We start from the raw sequence: 17,449 nt of genomic DNA on the forward strand, positions 1-17,449 counted from the left end.
TGAATGTTTGAACCCAAATGGTGTAATCAAAGTTAGCAATTTGGCCCCAATCAGGGATGATGGTCCACTTTCAATTGACTCTGGCTGTCCAAACCTAAACGATGTCAATGATCTAATCTTGATTGAATGCAGCAATACAATCCTTGTCAATCTCAACAATTCATTCTCGAACAACTCCTACAAATTAGCAAGGGATGATGACAACAATCTAAGGGCTATGAATTGAACCTAGATGATGAAACCAAATCATTCATTGTTACTACTAACGTTTGGTGCCGGATGATGAAGTCGGACAAATTGAAGACAGTGATCACAAATTGGGACAATAACAGTGGTGGCAGACTAACCTTGGTTGGATATGATAGAACATCACCATGCGATGGCAGTGGATAAACACCAAATGGCAGAAGTGGCATAGCAGTCTAGCATTGAATAACAATGGTGGCAACTGATTGATAATAAGTGGCAGAGGAGAGTGATTGAAAGTGAATTAAAATTTAAAATTCATAAACTTGATTGATGCCTGTAGTTAGGTCCTAAACAAAGTGAGTCATGCAGTCCAAGTTAAAGGTGTTCATCAAGTCTCGGTTAGTGCTAGTCATTGAGTCCTAGTTGGAACCAGCGATTCAATCCCTATCAAAGTCACTCTTATGATCCTAGTTGAAGGTGGCCGTCTGACATGTTCTTGGTAAGTATTGGTTCTTCGGTCTGGGTCAGCTTTGACTATTTGGTCCTAGATGGCATCATTGGTTTGGTCCTTGTTGAAGTTAGTTGTGCGGTTTTAGTTGGCACCAATCATTTAGTCCTAATTAAAGCTAGCTGTTCAATCTTAGCTGGTGCTAGTGGTTTAGTCCAAGTAGATATCCGTTATCCGGTCCCCTTGGCATTGGTAGTTTGGCCTTGGTTGACGATGTCGACGTCAAGAAGATAGGAAAGTCAAAAAATAAACATGAAGAAAGAGAGAAGCTTTTATAAAAATTTGAAATAACAAAGGTTTAAAAAGAATTTTAAATTACAAAAGGATTAAGGTAGAATTTGTATTTGAATTCTAAATTAATTCTCACATTTTTAACTGCCCAAACAATGAATTTGACTCCAATTCAAATCCATATATATTTAAATATAATAGTATAATTAATAATTAATTTATTTAATTTATTATATATAATATAATAATTTCAAATTTAAATTATAGTAGAAAGTAGTAAATTAATAAAAAATTCATGCATAAAAAAGTACAACAAAGTATACAAAGAAATTCAGCCAACCCCTGCATATTTTATAGCTTCTTCTAGAAAAAAAAAAATTGTAATAGCCACTCTATTCAAAATTCCATCAATTACTCATCTATATAAAAAAATTAGTTTAGCTAATCTTCTTACATTATTAATTAAAGATATTCTATATATAAAAAGCATATGTGTAACCACGATTATATGATCAATTATATATGAGATTTCTTATTTTATTTGCAACAATCTTTTTAGAAACATTTTTTGAAAACAAATTAAGTAAATTGAAATTATTTGAATCTATATAAAAGGCTTAGATGGTATAAATATTCCAAAAAAAGCTATATTGACTGAAAAAGTTGCTCTTGTGACAAATTCATACCAATTCTCAGAATTATTTGAATCTGAATGTAAAATATCTATAGATGAAATTAAAAATATTGATCATATATCCAAATCTAATCCTTCTTTATTGAAAGAGATTCCTATGACCTTGATAAACAAAGTAAATAGTATTAATACAAGTATTAAAATTTTCTGAAGTTGAGATTTATAAATTTATATGAAGTTTTCTTTTTTTTAGTAGTATTTTTCGCTTATTTACTAATTTTTATAAAATATTAAATATTCTCTTTCTTTTTTAAAAAAAGAAAACTTCACAGTGAATTTAGCAGAGCAAACTCAACTTCACAGGATTTTAATCCATAAATATATCTGTATGTGGTCAAGTTTTAAATTTTTCAGTGCAATCCCTCCACATTACAACCGTTTAGGCGCGAGTCCCTGTGATTCTACAAACTCTCGTGTCGCTGTGCGTCGTCAATGGCCACATTACCATATATATATCAACACAGCGAGAGATTTTTTAAAGAAAAGTGAGAAAATTTTATACTTTATAAAAATAAAAAATTAGGACAAAAATTTAAAAAGAAAAAGTTTACACAAATTATTGAATATCAATTTTAGAGGATTTAAATTCACACACTGAGACCCTTATATATTCATATAAGGGTTAACACTCTCTACTAGTGGTTGATATGACATCTCTCTCTCTCTGAAGTTTTAAACTCTTAGGTTTAATTATCTCTATATATAATAACAATAAATTGACTTTTACTAAAAAGGAATATAAATAATCTTCAATATAAAAGGATTTAAGTTCTTGGCAGAATAAAATTAACTGAAAAAATTTCTCCTTGCCATATTGTGTATGACAAGCCAACTTCCGATAATGACATTTACATTATAATAGTGAATTGGACAAGCACTTGTGTAAGTAGCAGGTAAGCTAATTTGCGAGTCAAAGATGCAAATAGAATATATAATATGAAGATCTGATCTTTTGATTTTCTTTGTGAAAGTAATTAATTATAGTACTGTCCCATTCACTTACATAGTTTAGAGTAATTTACAAGATATAAGAGATTATTGTCGTATGCAGAGACGAATCATGAATAAAGGAATATTCGTCATAATAGTCAGGACACTGTATACACAGAATATTTATATATAATACTTTGTGCCTCTTCTCTGCACATGCTTGCATTGACTCCGAAAGCTATAACCCATAATTTATCTGTAAATTCTGCAAAAGAAGTGAGATCGGAGCAAGGCCAAATTAAAAGAATATTTTATAAAAAAATTGAGAAAGAAGTTTATTTGCTTTTTTAGGATTAAATGGCAAAAATATCTTAAATTTTTTTTTTAATAGGTACCTGATATTCTAAACTTTTTTTTGAAGCATTTTTGCTCCTCAAAAGTTTTAAGAATAGAGCTTTTTCATCCCACTATTAAAAATTACAAACGTTGACTGTTAATTGAAGTTTAACTAAAATATTTTATAACTTTGCCCTCTTTTATTTTTTTTTGGTTTCCATTTTCATTTGTTGGAAGAAGAAAAGTTAAAAAATTTATTGGAGAACAAAATCGGATACTAAACATAGAAGGAAGGAAGAAGAAATATAAAAATATCCACAATCAAACTTTAATTTAATAGTCAAAGTTTGCCATTTTTAACAATGAGGCAAAAATGTTCTATTTTTTAAATTTCTGAGCCAAAAATGCTTCAAAAGAAAGTTTAGAATGCTAGGCATCCTTGAAGAAAAAATTACAAAGCATTTTTGCCCTTTAATCCTTTTTTGTACTAGCCATACTTTTAAATAATCTACAATTAATATCTGACATGCATCGCATGTCAATTATATCATTTAAAACTGTATATATATTAAGACCGCTGTTACGTTTAAGCATATTAATTATTTCTCGGTTGATATTATGCATATCATTATATCAACATGCTTGGAAGGATCTCCTATGTAGTTTTTAATTAACGAATTTAGTTGTTTAAAAGTTTCATGTCTAAACTATTTGATCAGAAAATTTAAAAAGTATAATTCATTTCTTGAAATCTTAAACAACATTATAGGAATGAGCTCTTATTAATAACTTTGAGATGCTTTGATTTGCATTTCTTTAAAATTTAGGGAAAATGAGCTCTTATTAATAACTTTGAGATGCTTTGATTTGCATTTCTTTAAAATTTAGGGAAGAAAATTAAAATAGTTGAAATATGTTTCAAAAACTTAAAAGGCATATGTACAAACAGATATCTTTCCGAGAACAAAAATGTATATTTCCATTATTTATTTTTGTCATACGATATTTTCATTATTTATTTGATGATTCATCGAATCTTTTTCTTTTCATTTTATTGTTGTATAATATTTTTTTTTTTTTGTCTAGCTGTCTTATTGGCAAAACGAATGAAATGCCTTCGTCAATGGATCTTGGACTCGCATGTTAGGCCCAGGCCCAGGATAAAATCATAAGGTTTCACACACCCCCGGTGTAATTACCAAATTAAATATGATCAGAGCCAAAGCAAGGCAATATATGTAATTTAATTCAATAATGTAAATAAAATTAAATTTATTTATATTATTATGCCCCCATGTTAGAAAATAGTATTATGTTAACTTGTTAAGACATTGATGCATATTAAAGAATAAAGAAGGAATGATACTTGATTCTGAAAAGATCAATGTAATGATAATTTAGTCCGAAAATTTTGTTGAAAGATGAGTTATAAATATTTAAATATATAGTTGTAAATATCTGGGAGAAACTTATTATAAAATTTAAATGCTTCATCTGCTACTAGCACTATCATATTTAAAATTATTCAAGTCTATATTTACAACTCATTTTTCAGCAAAAAATTTTAAAATCTAATTGTCCTTAAATTGATTTTAAGTCAAATTTAAATTGATCTCATTTAAGCCATTATATTATCGTAGATATGGGTCTTTAATTAAGTTAGTAGTATACAAATGCATCATTCTTAGCACATATGATTTTGCATAACGAAAAATTCTGAAAAAGATATAATGTTTCAGTTATTTTTTTGTATTGTTAACAAATAAATATTTTCCAATTAAAGAAAATCTTTCAGACAATAAAAATCTATCTTGTCAAAATAAGTAGGAGTATATTTATAAACTCCTTGCTAATAAATATAATCATTATAGTACTGCAGAGATTTGAAAATAATCACAAGAACAACATTAATTTGTGTATGTAAAGAATATAAAATATTAGTACTACCTCCATCCCAAATTATGAAAAAAATTTTAGAGGAAATATGGCATTTGAAAATTGAAATATTTTGAGAAGATTAAATTTTTATTAAATAGGCTTATTTTAATATAACTAGTTCTCTCTCTCTCTCTCTCTCTCTCTCTCTATATATATATATATATTTATTTATTAATTAAGAAAAATATAACTTTGAATCCTTACATTTTTTTTTATATTTTAGGTCCTTAAAATTTTATTTTTTGATATTTTAAGTCCCTCAATGACCCTCAATAAAAAATCATTGAGGGATCTAGAATACAGAAAAAAAAAAATAAAAGTGTAGGAATTTAAAACATTAAAAAAAAGTGAAGGGATCTATAGTAAAACTTAAACAAAATGTAATGACCCAAAGTTATATTTTTAAATATTTATATTTTTATTTAAAAAAATGAGAAATTGTTAAGTGTAGCTAATAAGGTATATTAGTATGTGAGATTTTGATAAAGAGAGTAAAATAATAAAGCTCAAAGATTGATATTGATTACTCCCTCAGTCTCATTTTTTAAGAATTGTTTGATAAAATTACACATATCAATAAAATTTATTAAATACACTTTATAATTTTATTTTTTAAAATGCAATTTTTTTTAAAATACCTTTCATTTAATATAACCTTATTTGTGAAACATTAGAGAGGGAGAGATGAAATAAGGAGGGAAGGTATTAAAACAAGCATAATTAATGAACATGCATTTTTATTGAAATATTTTGATAAGACACAAGATTATCTTAAAAAAAGGGATGGAGTATTATGCGTAGTTGCACATCCCATAAACGCAGAACTCTCCGTCGTTGCACTTCTTATTGCATCCTCCACAGTTTCTTCTGTCAAAAGAAGCATTCACACACTGTCCCTTACAACAAATCTCAGCGTACTTACACTTATTCCCACACTTCCCACAGTTCATCTTATCACTCTTTACATTCACACACTTGTTCTTGCAGCAATCGGGCCCTCCACTGCTCTTTAAACGACACACTCTTGGAGACTTGTAGCACAACGTCGTGTTATAATAGTAGCTCTTCTCAACAAGGAATCGCCTCATTGCTCTCACGTCGTCGTCTGAATAAGCAGCTGCGGCTTCCTCTTGCGTTTTGAACCCTGCAATGTCGTTTGCTGCTGCAGATAATGAAGAAGAACCATCTGAAATGGCTATGATCAGTGCGACAACAAGGGTGATGATTAGGGTTTGTAAGAGATTAATGTTCATCATCATGACGGATATAGATCGATAATGTGATATATGATGAAGCTTGTGTGTTGGGATTGTTGGAGGAGTGTGAGGCTTTTTTATAGAGGGAGAGAGGAAACTGGATTCTCAAATCTCAAGGGATCGCTTTTTTCTGGGAAAGTCTAGGTTCATGATACTGATCGAATCATTGGAGAAGAAAATCATTTGATTGGATACAAAGAAAAGTAAACCCTTCCCAGTTAATTTATAGATTGAAACCTCAATTTGAAGTCAACAGACGTGCAATGAACTAGACCACGTATGACATATAATTTGCTGTTATGAAACCTCATTTTGTTATTTAAATTGTGCATGAAATTATTTAAACCTCATTTTAAAATTGTGTAAAATTATTTTAAATTTTAAAGCAAATAAATTTTGAGCATCATGTGATGAGCTTATAGGCTGTTTTAAGTAAACTTTTGTTTTTATCTTATTTAACTTAGTAGAATTATTTTTCTTGGGTTAATAATATCTCATGCCAACAATAACGATTAGTTAAAATCCCAACCATTTGATCAAGGGATAAGAGTTCATAGCATTTAAATATCATGCAAATTGATAAAATCAATAGTATTATTAGAAAGGACAACTTCAGGGATCATAAAAAGTGAGAGCCTGCTTGATTTCTATTTGTATTTTTTTATTTTTAAAAACTATTTTATAATACATTTTTTAAAATTATTTGTTAAAATAAAATAAAATAAACATTTCTTTGGTTATGTCAATTAACAAAATCGACTGATAGTGATGATTATAAATATTTAATGATAATAATTAATAATAAAATTAGTCAAGGTAATTATAATTTTCAATAATTAAATGTAATGTATTTTAAAAATATAAAATAAAATAAAAATAAATTGAATTTAATTCTATTTTTTAAAAAAATAAAATAATTTTGAAAACAATTAAATAAAAAACACTTATACAAATAAATTTTAAAATTTTTCTGTTTTTAAAAACAAAAAAGTTTTTAAAACAAGAAAAAAACAGGTCCTAATTTGCCTATTTGATACGCAGTATTTATTATATTTTTTTACCACCAAATAATTCAAAAATACCATCGAAAATTAAATATAAGGCAAAATTTATAAAATAATAATAAAAAAAGAAACAGTTGATTGAATATGTAGTTGGGCCAGCTATCAGGCTTTACGTTGTTTCCAAGTGACCTTGTTTGAATTTCAGCCCATTATTGTTAAGATCATGGTCTATAAACAACGGCCAACGTTTTTTTTTTATTGGTAAAAAATCAACACCCAATTTTGTTGGAACAGGGTGTCAAAACACCATTCTCTGCGAGTGAAAGACGATCCAGGTGGAGAGAGAAATAGAGAATAATTTTGATGGCCCTGACAATAGCATCTTTAATTCCTAAAATATTAAAAATAAAGATAAATCTCTCTCAATTAAATTACTATATATACAAAAATTAGGATTCCAGCCCCTACTCTTTCTTTACACATGAAGACTCTACCTTAAAATATAAATGGTTTTTAATCTAAATTTTTCTTGTCCCAAATTACAAGGCCTATTTGATGAGTATTATCTAAGGCATTAATTTTTTTTTTCCAATTTACCCCTAAAAATGTGTAACCTCTATAAAATATAAAGCATCTTTGAATTTAACAAGAATATACAGATTAGGGAAATTATATTATAAATTTTTTTTTTTGAAGATCTAATGAGTAAACTTTCATTTAACTTACTTCCTTGATCTATATATGCAGGTATAGGTAAACTAGATTTATATTTAGATCTGAGAGATTAAAGTGGTATGCTCCACAACATAGGCTTGGAATCTAGCTTTCATACTTATATAATAATACAAGAATTCTAACAATGCGCTCTCTGTTTCCTTTTATGAGATCTAATCAATTGAATGAAACAAAACGAAGTTAGTTGAAATTAGTTGAGTGCCTTATTTTTTATTCCCCAGAATTTAGTATGACTTTTCAAAACTACCATTTGATGCTCCTTCATCATATGTAATTTTTTCTCTCCACAATGGATATTACTCAAACTCTAAAAATGAAGGAATTTTTTGGAAGAACTTAATAATTGGATTCACTATTATTCATACCTTAACAATGATAGACATTTTGTAAATAACTTAATAAATTATTAATTATTCATATAAAAGAGTTTATGTTTTAAAACATGAAAAGCTTTTAAAAAAAAATCTTATAAAACGAAACTAAAGGAGCATTATTTATGAGCACATAATCAATAATTTCTTTTGTCTATTATATAAGTATATCTTCTATAAGTCCTCGTTATTAATCCAAAATGTAGCGCATTTTATAGTTTCATGAAATATATATTAATTTTTTACCCGTATGTAGATTAATATGCGTTGAGAAAATTATGCATGAGAAACTATGAGTGTTAGTTGTGGACAAGGGCAAAATTAAAAAACAACTCACTTTCATGAGATTTAGAAAAAAAAATTGAATTTTTAATATGAGTTAAATACATTGTGAACCAAAGGGCAATAGGGCACGACTGATATTTTTTAAAATTTTACCTATGACCTAGTCCTTTTACATTAAAAAGAAAAAGGGAGACACACCAACGCACATAAACATATTAATATTAGTTCGAACTTAAGATTTCTTTTAAGAAAAGGAGGTAGTATTTCAACTAAAACAATTAAAATAATTATATCAGATTTTAAAACTCTACCTAGTGTTTCAACTGGGTAGAGTTTTTTTTGGGATGAAATAAATGAAGTGAGATGACTAAAAGTTTTATACTATTATTTGAAAAAAAAAATTAAAAGGGAGTGAAATAACTTAGAATGGCCTTTTAAGTCATTCTAATCCATCTTACACCCATTTTTTTGACCCATTTTACAATAATTCTTCAATAATGATTAAATCATTTATTCTTCTAATAAAACTTTCAAACAATGAAATGTTCCCTTACTTTTCATTTCGTCACATTTCATCCTGTTCTATTCTATTAATGATTCTTCCTTTCTGCCTCATTCAATACTCTCAAACATAAAGCCTTAAAGGAGGGGAAAAAGGGAAAGGTATGATTCTTGTGTACAACCAAAGTTTAATTATGAACGACTCTAACGCTTACATTGCAAGCTGAACAAGCACACACAAATTAAACAGTCTATTTTCCATTTTATTGTTGTCCAGAGGAAAATTATAAGGTCACAATGAAACACTTCACATTGATAGCATCAATTTATCAAGCTGTTCCTGACTTTTTGTATATCGTTGATCGAGAAAGAGGAAACATGCATAAATTAGTTAAAGAGATCGTGGAACACACACACACACACACACACAGAGACACACACATCTGATTGGTTGCTACTAAAGCAAGCCAGAGATTATTCCCTAGTTCCATAAGGAAAGCACATATGCTTCACAGACAAAAAGCATCCCACAAAAGAAAATTGCAGATCATGGCATGATTATATCGTGATTTAAAATCCCCTTTAATGATTAATTAATATTAATAATATGCTTAAACCTTGCTTTTTTTTTCTTTTGAGCTAGAGAAGCAAAGAACAGTTCCGTGAAAATTATACATATACTGCGGATTAAGGGATCATCTATATATATAATTTCAACAGTAAGTACTCTCCGCAATTTTTGTGACATGATCGAGATTTTTATTTTTGTTTCTGAGAGTTGTAAAAGTGACATATAGGTCACATTTAATTGACAGATACCATATGGCATGTTATTATGGCCTTAGTCTTGTAAGTTTTTTATTTGTACTCTTCTTTCCCGTCTGTAATTCGCAAACTTCATCATCCTCTGGAAAACACAATGTTCATCTTCTTCAAAATGAAACCAAGATTCTCAGGAAACCTCAGAACTCTCAAAGCAATGACATGATGGAAGTGCAGATGAATGTCACTCTTCTTCAGAGCCCAGAAACTCCAAAAACTTCAGATATACTCTCACAAAATGGCCATCCTTCCTTCCGCCATAACCAACGCCACCTTCAAAACGTAAGTTATCTACATCCAAACATGGATTTGAGGTTTCTGCTGTCTTCTTTACTGTCCCTCTAATGTCCAAAATCGATCTCAACCTTTCATTTTAGGAAATTAGATGAAATTTCTTTGACTGCAGGCTGAAATGAAGGGTTGAAAGATTTTAGACATTAGAGTGACTGAGGCAGTAGTGGAGAGTACTGCAAAACATTTATTCCCTGTTTTATTTTTACTCCGAATATATAGTTTCCATAACGAGTCTCATATTAGGGAATTAAACTAAGAAGTAAAGCTTATAAATCTAGGGGTTAAGTTCTCTCAAACCTAGTGAACTAGTGATGAAATATAAGAATAACATATTTCAAGAAACATAGGCTAGTAGATTATTATTATTGTATTTTCTTTAGCTTGTAAGAAACCTCCTAGTTTGTAGCTTCTTTTGGTGTTATTTTAATATTTTGTTAGAAGAGAAATTTGAAAATTAGCTTTATGTGGACAAGTGATTAAGATTTCCTTAAGAAATAGGAAAGTTATTTTAAATAGACTAGCTAATATTTGTAAGAGAATACTTTTGATGAATGTAATATGTGATTGAGTTTCTAAAGCTCTCTCTCTCTCCCTGTGCGTCTGTCTCTCTCCCTAACTCCCCCTATTCTGTTCATCTTCTCCATTTCTCCCTCTTTATTTCTGGCTCTGTTTCTATTCCTCCCTACTCTCTCTCTCTCTCTCTCTCTCTCTCTCTCTGTCCAGTACTGTGCAAGGGTGTATGTTGTGTGTGTTACATCAACTAGTCTTTTAAGATGGGCATAACCGTTGCTTACGTTCAAAAATATGTTTGAAAATATGATGGCTAAGGATTAACTGTCATACTTATGAAAAATATGACGGTGTGAGACCTCAAACATTATATTTTTCAGAATGAAATATGACGGTTAAGGACCTAACTGTAATATTTTCTTCATTCCTTTATTCGCCTATCTTTCATATCATATGATATTTTTTTAAGTATCTAATTTTCTAATTTTTGTGATAGTGATTTGACATATAACTAAGGCTTTTCTCCCACATCTAATGAATTAATTGTTTGAGATAGGCATTGTAGTTGCTTTATCGCTTGAAATTTCAGATGTTGATGATTCATAAACTAGTGGTAATTTGTTGTAAGGACGACTAGTAATTGACAATAAAGGCTATATATTATTGCAGGGCCAAGGGATTCTGATTTCATAGGCTGGGGCAGTTTGATAGTGATAGGGGTAATAGTGGCAAGGTATTGCAGAAGCTTCCCAATGGAGTGCGAAGAATGGTACTCAGTTCACACGCTGTGTCAGACTGCAGGATACCTTGTGGGCACTGTAGGATGGTGCATTAGCATGTTGCTTGGGACTTCCTCTAAACATTCTTCTTCCAAAACTCATCGTACTCTCACTATCATTGCTTTCACTCTCCTAAGCCTTCAAGTAAGTATAGTATATAAGCTCTCTCTCCCATTTCTTTTTCTCTTATGCCTTCGTGTTAATTTATAAAATATTTTTAAGAGATATTTGACAGTTCAAAATATTGACAAAAATAAAAATTAATTAATAATATTTTTTGATAATATTATTCCCACTATATTCTCTCTATCTTTCTCTTTAATATTTTTTCACAAATGGAGTATTAAATGAATGATATTTTTTAAAGTTGATATTTTTCTTTTAAAAGAACAATGTATTTTGTTTAAAATATTTTATAAATTGAGACGGAGAGAACATTTTGTTTTTGGAATATAAAGGCCATGAAAAAAAAAACATGTAGAAATATAGCAAGTTTGACTAACTAGGTCAGATAAGCTAATAAAAGGTTTCCACACCCTAGAAGTGGATTATCGTAGATGATAGTATTGAAGTCTGTTGTGATACTTTGGCTTAATAGCTTTCCATTTGTACACAAGGACAAAAAAAAGTAAATTAACATGCATGTTTAATAGAAATAAGAATCATTTGAAAAAAAAAAAAAAAAACTCCTAGGTATGCCTTTTCTATAAAAAAGTACATTAAACCAATAGCAAGTCACTAATTAAATTATTTTCTTGAATTGAGTAAAAGGACTCAATTTTTTTTTAACAACATGATGAACCTATTTCTTTATAATTATTTAATTTGTACAAATGAATAAAGACTATCCAAGAATCCCGCATATGTTATGTATGGTTTTTGTAACAATTATTATTGAATATATCATGATGAAGCAGATGGTGTCCATTTTGGTGAGAACAAAGAAAGAGGGATACATAAAGTGGTGGAGCAGAGGGCACAAGATTTTGGGGTATGTGATAGTTGCAATAATCATAGCAAATAACATATTGGAAGGCATCAACTATCAAACTGAAAGTGGTGGGAAATTGAATTTGGTGTATGTGGCCATTCTTGCACTCCTCCTTCTCATTGCTCTCTCTTTGGAAATTTTCAGGTGTATCAAGTCTAGGCCTTTCATTCATTGATATCTCTATATGTAACGCACACTTGAATTATTGGTTAAATCTCTATATTTCATTCTTTTTTTTTTTTGGCAAAACCTAAGTATGATTGAAGAGATTAGGAGAGAATTAGATAAATCAATGAGTTAGACCAATGAGAATTGAGTTTAGTGGAAGGAAGCTAGTCTCTTATACACTACTATAAAATATACATTTTACGTCTCTCAATTTATATCATTTTTGTAAAAATGATATAAAAAATAAAGGCGATAGTAATTTTATAAATAAGTGTTGAACATGTAAGACTATTCACGTCCCTTTTTTAAAAAAAGTGATGTGGTGAGTAAAAAATAAAATATTTTAAATTATTAATTTCTAGACATTTTCTACGTTCCTTTTTTTAAAAAGGGATATGGTAACTTATCACGTCGCTTTTTTTTAAAAAAAAGACGTGGATTGTAAAAAATAAGATATTTTAAATTATTAATTTTTAGACATTTTTTACATTTTTTTTAAAAAGCGACGTGAATTTTAGTTAGCTTTTTTAATTTAATTGAGCTTCTTCCTCACTGTATCATTTTGTATTTTGAAACCTTACTCCTCTCTCTCTTTTCCTTCGACGGCAACACGTTTTGTAACATCCCAATTTAAATTTTAATAGTTAATTTGGGTTAATAGAAATTTAAAAAAAATATTTAGAGGTAAGCAAATTAGTAAGAGATGATTATTAAATCTAACTTAGGATATAATTTTAAATTAAAATTAAAAAAATAATAAAAAATAATAAAAAAATATTATTAAATTATTATTATAATAAAAAAAGAAAAGGTATTAAAAAAAAGGAAGAAGAAAAAGAAGAACGAGTTTGCTTTCGGCGGCCGCGTAATGATTACATATAAAATAATAAAAAAAAGAAAAAGAAAGAAGAGAGAGGAAAGAAGAAAAATTAAAAAAATGTGGGACCCACTAAATTTTTATAAAAACTCACCTGTTTCCTTCGTTTCTTCATTCTTCCCTGTGCGCGAGCTGAGGTTGAGAGAGCGTCTAGTTTTGCCGGTGTGGGAGATCTGAGTTTTTAAGATAAGAGTTTTTAATAGGATATTTAGGGTGTGATTTTAAGCTTTTCAAAACTAAGTGTTTTAAAAAAAAATTTTAGTCATCATTCCTCTTTAGTTTTTGATTTTATGGTGGTAGAAAATTTAGGATTTGAAAGAGGGATAAATTTATGTTGAATAAGTATGGTTTTTGAGGTTGTTGGTAGTATAATAAATGTTTTAGAGTATAAATTTATTGATGATCTTTGAATTTGTGGCTTATGAATCAAATTCTAAACTAGATCTGAAAATATATGTTGATTTATTAAGGTTTAGATAATTATTTGGGATGAGAAATGAATTATTATGGTTGTAAGATTATGATTCTAAGCTAGAGACTTAATTTTTAATTTTTGAGTTTTTTAGGTACGAATTTATGAAATAAAAAAAATTTGATAATAAAAATTAGTTTAGAAGCTGATTTTTAGATTATTAATGTTTATTGATAATTAAAAGAGGAGTTAAAAATTTTACTTAATAGTGTTGACTCTAGATTTGTATTAAGATTGAGATTAGAAATTAAGTTATATTTTTAATTCTATTATTAAAATTATTTTATTAGTTTCAAAAATTGAAACTAATATTTATAAATAATATGTTATTTGTAGATTGTATTATTGGTAAAGATTGTGGTGGGAGATAAATTGTAAGGAATAATTTATTGAAAAAGCCACAAGGTAACCATGCTTTTAATTTGTGATTAGTGTTACTTCATATTAATTGGGTGATTATTGAGAAAATTATGAATTTTATAATATTGTATAATTGTGCAATATTATTATGAATTTGTTTGATTATTGTGGAAGGTATTGGGAGACTTACTATTATTGTTGTATTTATGTGCCACGTGGTACGCCCCTATTGGAACTCAATAGGTGGTTTGTAAGGGCTCGGGCTAATCTACCTTTGGCCGAGTAATTTAGCACGAGTGAGGGCTACGGTTTGAGGTTAATGGAGGGATATAAGGATGGTTGTTTGTGTGTATTGTAATATTTCTTATATTTGTTGAAATTATATTATTTTTAATTTTTACTTAATAAGCACACACTTAACTGTTGGTATATACTATCATAAATTGGCTTTGGTTACTAGGACTTTTAAGTCTCATTATGTGGTTAATAATTTTCAGGAGAAGAGCCACAAGTGACACGTGGAGGAGTCCCAGAGGCTTAGTGGCATAGATCCACTGTCTCTTTTGGGTATTTGATTTATGATTTATAATGTGTTATATTACCAATATTAGGGCTTTTTATTTATTGACAATTATATAAATATATAAATGTAATCATGCCTTTCAAACTATTTTTATTTTTGGTAGACTTTGGATGACTGTAATTTTAATATTTAGTTTACTTTAAATTGGTTAAAATGACATGATTATGAGGCTAAATAACTGGCTTGTGTTGAAAATTGACTAAATTATTTATTTTTCTTGTTGGGAGTATAAGGATGGACAAATGTGATTTAGTTTACTTGTTGGGAGTATAAGGATGGACAAATGTAATTCAGCCTAATAGCATGTGAGAGGTAAAAATTTATCTGAAATGTTATATTGTGTGAGTTGAAGCTAATTATAAAATATTTTATATTGAAATTATTGATATAAAAATATGTTGGGTCGCTGTAACCCAACTATGGTTGAGTTAAATTATTTTTTAAAAAAATTTTGATGTGTTACACGTCTCTCTTTTCCTCCCCACTGCATATCTCTCCTCTCCTCCACACAATAACTCTCTCTTCTCTTTCCCACTGCATCGAGACCCACAACATCGAGATATATGGTCGACAAACTGAATAGAGACCTAAGACTAGCATTCAACGGTGAGCATTCAATAGACAACTCTCTCTTCTCCCCGTCGCCTCCTCTTTCCCCCATTTGATAGATAGCTATGAGACCCACAGGACCCACGGTCGAGATCTATAGCTTCTCCTCCTCTTTTCCATGGGCGAGCAATATTTGGTTAGTGTCACTTTCACTCACAATCTCTTTTTCTTTGTAGATATTTCTAACCTCTACTTGAGCCTTCTCCATTATCTTTAGTTATTTTACCAATTTTGGTATGATTTTATTTTTCTTTTATTTTATTTTTAGGTTTGTGAAATCTATAACTAGTTGGAACGATGAAATGGGAATGGCAGATATTTAAATTTAAATTATTTTAATATTAATTTCAGGAGAAACAACATCCCTTTTTACAAAAGAGGGACATGGTTTCTCCATAATTCATATCCCTCATAAAAGTGATGTAGATAATGTAACACACCAAATTTTTTTTTTAAATAATTTAACTCAACCATAGTTAGGTTACAGCCACCCAACACATTTTTATATCAATAATTTCAATATAAAATATTTTATAATTGGCTTTAACTCACACACTATAACATTTCAGATAAATTTTTACCTCCCACATGCCATTAGGCTAAATCACATTTGTCCATCCTTATACTCCCAACAAGTAAAATAAGCAATTTAGTCAATTTTCAACACAAGCCAGTTATTTAGTCTTATAATCATGTCATTTTAACCAATCCAAAGTAAACCAAATATTAAAATTACAGTCATCCAAATTGTACCAAAAATAGAAATAGTTTGAAAGACATGATTACATTTATATATTCATATAATTGACAATAAACAAAAAGCCCTAATATTGACAATATAACACATTATAAATCATAAATCAAATACCCAAAAGAGACAATGGATCTATGCCACTAAGCCTCTGGGACTCCTCCACGTGTCACTCGTGGCTCTTCTCTTGAAAATTGTTAACCACATAATGAGACTCAAAAGTTTCAGTAACCAAAGCCAATTTATGATAATATATACAAACAGTTAAGTGTGTGCTTACTAAGTGAGAATTAAAAATAATATAATTCTAACAAATATAAGAAATATTACAATACATACAAACAATCATCCTTATATCTCTTCATTAACCTCGAGCTGTAGCCCTCACTCGGTACTAAATTACCTGGCCAAAGGTAGATTAGCTCGAGCCCTTACAAATCACCTATTAAGCTCCAATAAGGGCGTACCACATGGCACATAAATACAATAACAATAGCAAGTCTCCCAACACCTCCCACAATAATTAAACAAATTCATAATAATATTGCACAATTATACAATATTACAAAATTCATAATTTTCTCAATAATCACCCAATTAACATGAAGTAACACTAATCACAAATTAAAAGTATGGTTACCTTGTGGCTTTTTCAATAAATTATTTCTTAAAATTTTTCTCTCACCACAATCTTCACCAGTAATACAATCTACAAATAATATATTATTTATAAATATTAGTTTTAATTTTTGAAACTAATAAAATAATTCTAATAATAGAATTAAAAATATAACATAATTCCTAATCTCAATCTTAATACAAATTTAGAGTTAATACTATTAAGTAAAATTTTTAACTCCTCTTTTAATTATCAATAAACATTAATAATCTAAAAATCAACTTCTAAACTAATTTCTATTATCAAAATTTTCTTTTTATTTCATAAATTCGTATCTAAAATACCCAAAAATTAAAAATTGAGTCTCTAGCTTAGAATCATAATCCTATAGCCATAATAATTCATTTCTCATCCCAAATAATCATCTAAACCTCAATAAATCAATATATATTTTTAAATTTAGTTTATAATTTGATCCATAAGCCACAAATTCAAAGATCATCAATAAATTTATACTCTAGAACATTTATTATACTACTGATAACCTCAAAAACCATATTTATTCAACATAAATTCATCCCTCTTTCAGATCTTAAATTTTTTATCACTACAAACTCAGAAACCAAAGAAGAAGGA

General features: G+C 28.8%; 2 protein-coding genes across 3 annotated transcripts; one reads left to right on the top strand and one right to left on the bottom strand.

Moving 5' to 3' along the window:
* Window positions 1–5,617: 5,617 nt before the first annotated feature.
* LOC129293146 (stigma-specific STIG1-like protein 1) lies at window positions 5,618–6,085 on the bottom strand. Its single transcript, XM_054930946.1, has one exon. The coding sequence runs from the start codon at window positions 6,083–6,085 to the stop codon at window positions 5,618–5,620; it is 468 nt and encodes a 155-aa protein (XP_054786921.1).
* A 3,656-nt stretch (window positions 6,086–9,741) lies between these two features.
* On the top strand, window positions 9,742–14,855 carry LOC129292182 (cytochrome b561 and DOMON domain-containing protein At5g35735-like). 2 transcript variants are annotated; one of them, XM_054929733.1, is made up of 4 exons: window positions 9,742–10,082; window positions 11,274–11,527; window positions 12,301–12,374; window positions 14,749–14,855. In XM_054929733.1, exons 2-4 carry the CDS (start codon window positions 11,357–11,359, stop codon window positions 14,798–14,800), a joined length of 297 nt encoding a protein of 98 aa, XP_054785708.1. In that variant the 5' UTR covers window positions 9,742–10,082; window positions 11,274–11,356; the 3' UTR covers window positions 14,801–14,855. The 2 variants fall into 2 exon arrangements, with proteins under 2 accessions (XP_054785708.1, XP_054785707.1); XM_054929732.1 differs by lacking the exon at window positions 14,749–14,855 and having other exon boundaries at window positions 12,301–12,609.
* Window positions 14,856–17,449: the final 2,594 nt, after the last annotated feature.

This window comes from Prosopis cineraria, unplaced genomic scaffold (genome assembly GCF_029017545.1).
Source record: "Prosopis cineraria cultivar Desert tree isolate PC_DT_omini unplaced genomic scaffold, ASM2901754v1 PC14, whole genome shotgun sequence".
Lineage (NCBI taxonomy): Eukaryota > Viridiplantae > Streptophyta > Magnoliopsida > Fabales > Fabaceae > Prosopis > Prosopis cineraria.

Excerpts from the sequence above, each read along its gene's own strand:
- LOC129292182 (XM_054929732.1), top strand. The coding sequence starts at position 11,357 with ATGGAGTGCGAAGAATGGTACTCAGTTCACACGCTGTGTCAGACTGCA. Across the intron at positions 11,528-12,300 it reads TCACTCTCCTAAGCCTTCAA|ATGGTGTCCATTTTGGTGAG; the intron begins GTAAGTATAGTA and ends ATGATGAAGCAG.
- LOC129293146 (XM_054930946.1), bottom strand. The coding sequence starts at position 6,085 with ATGATGATGAACATTAATCTCTTACAAACCCTAATCATCACCCTTGTT.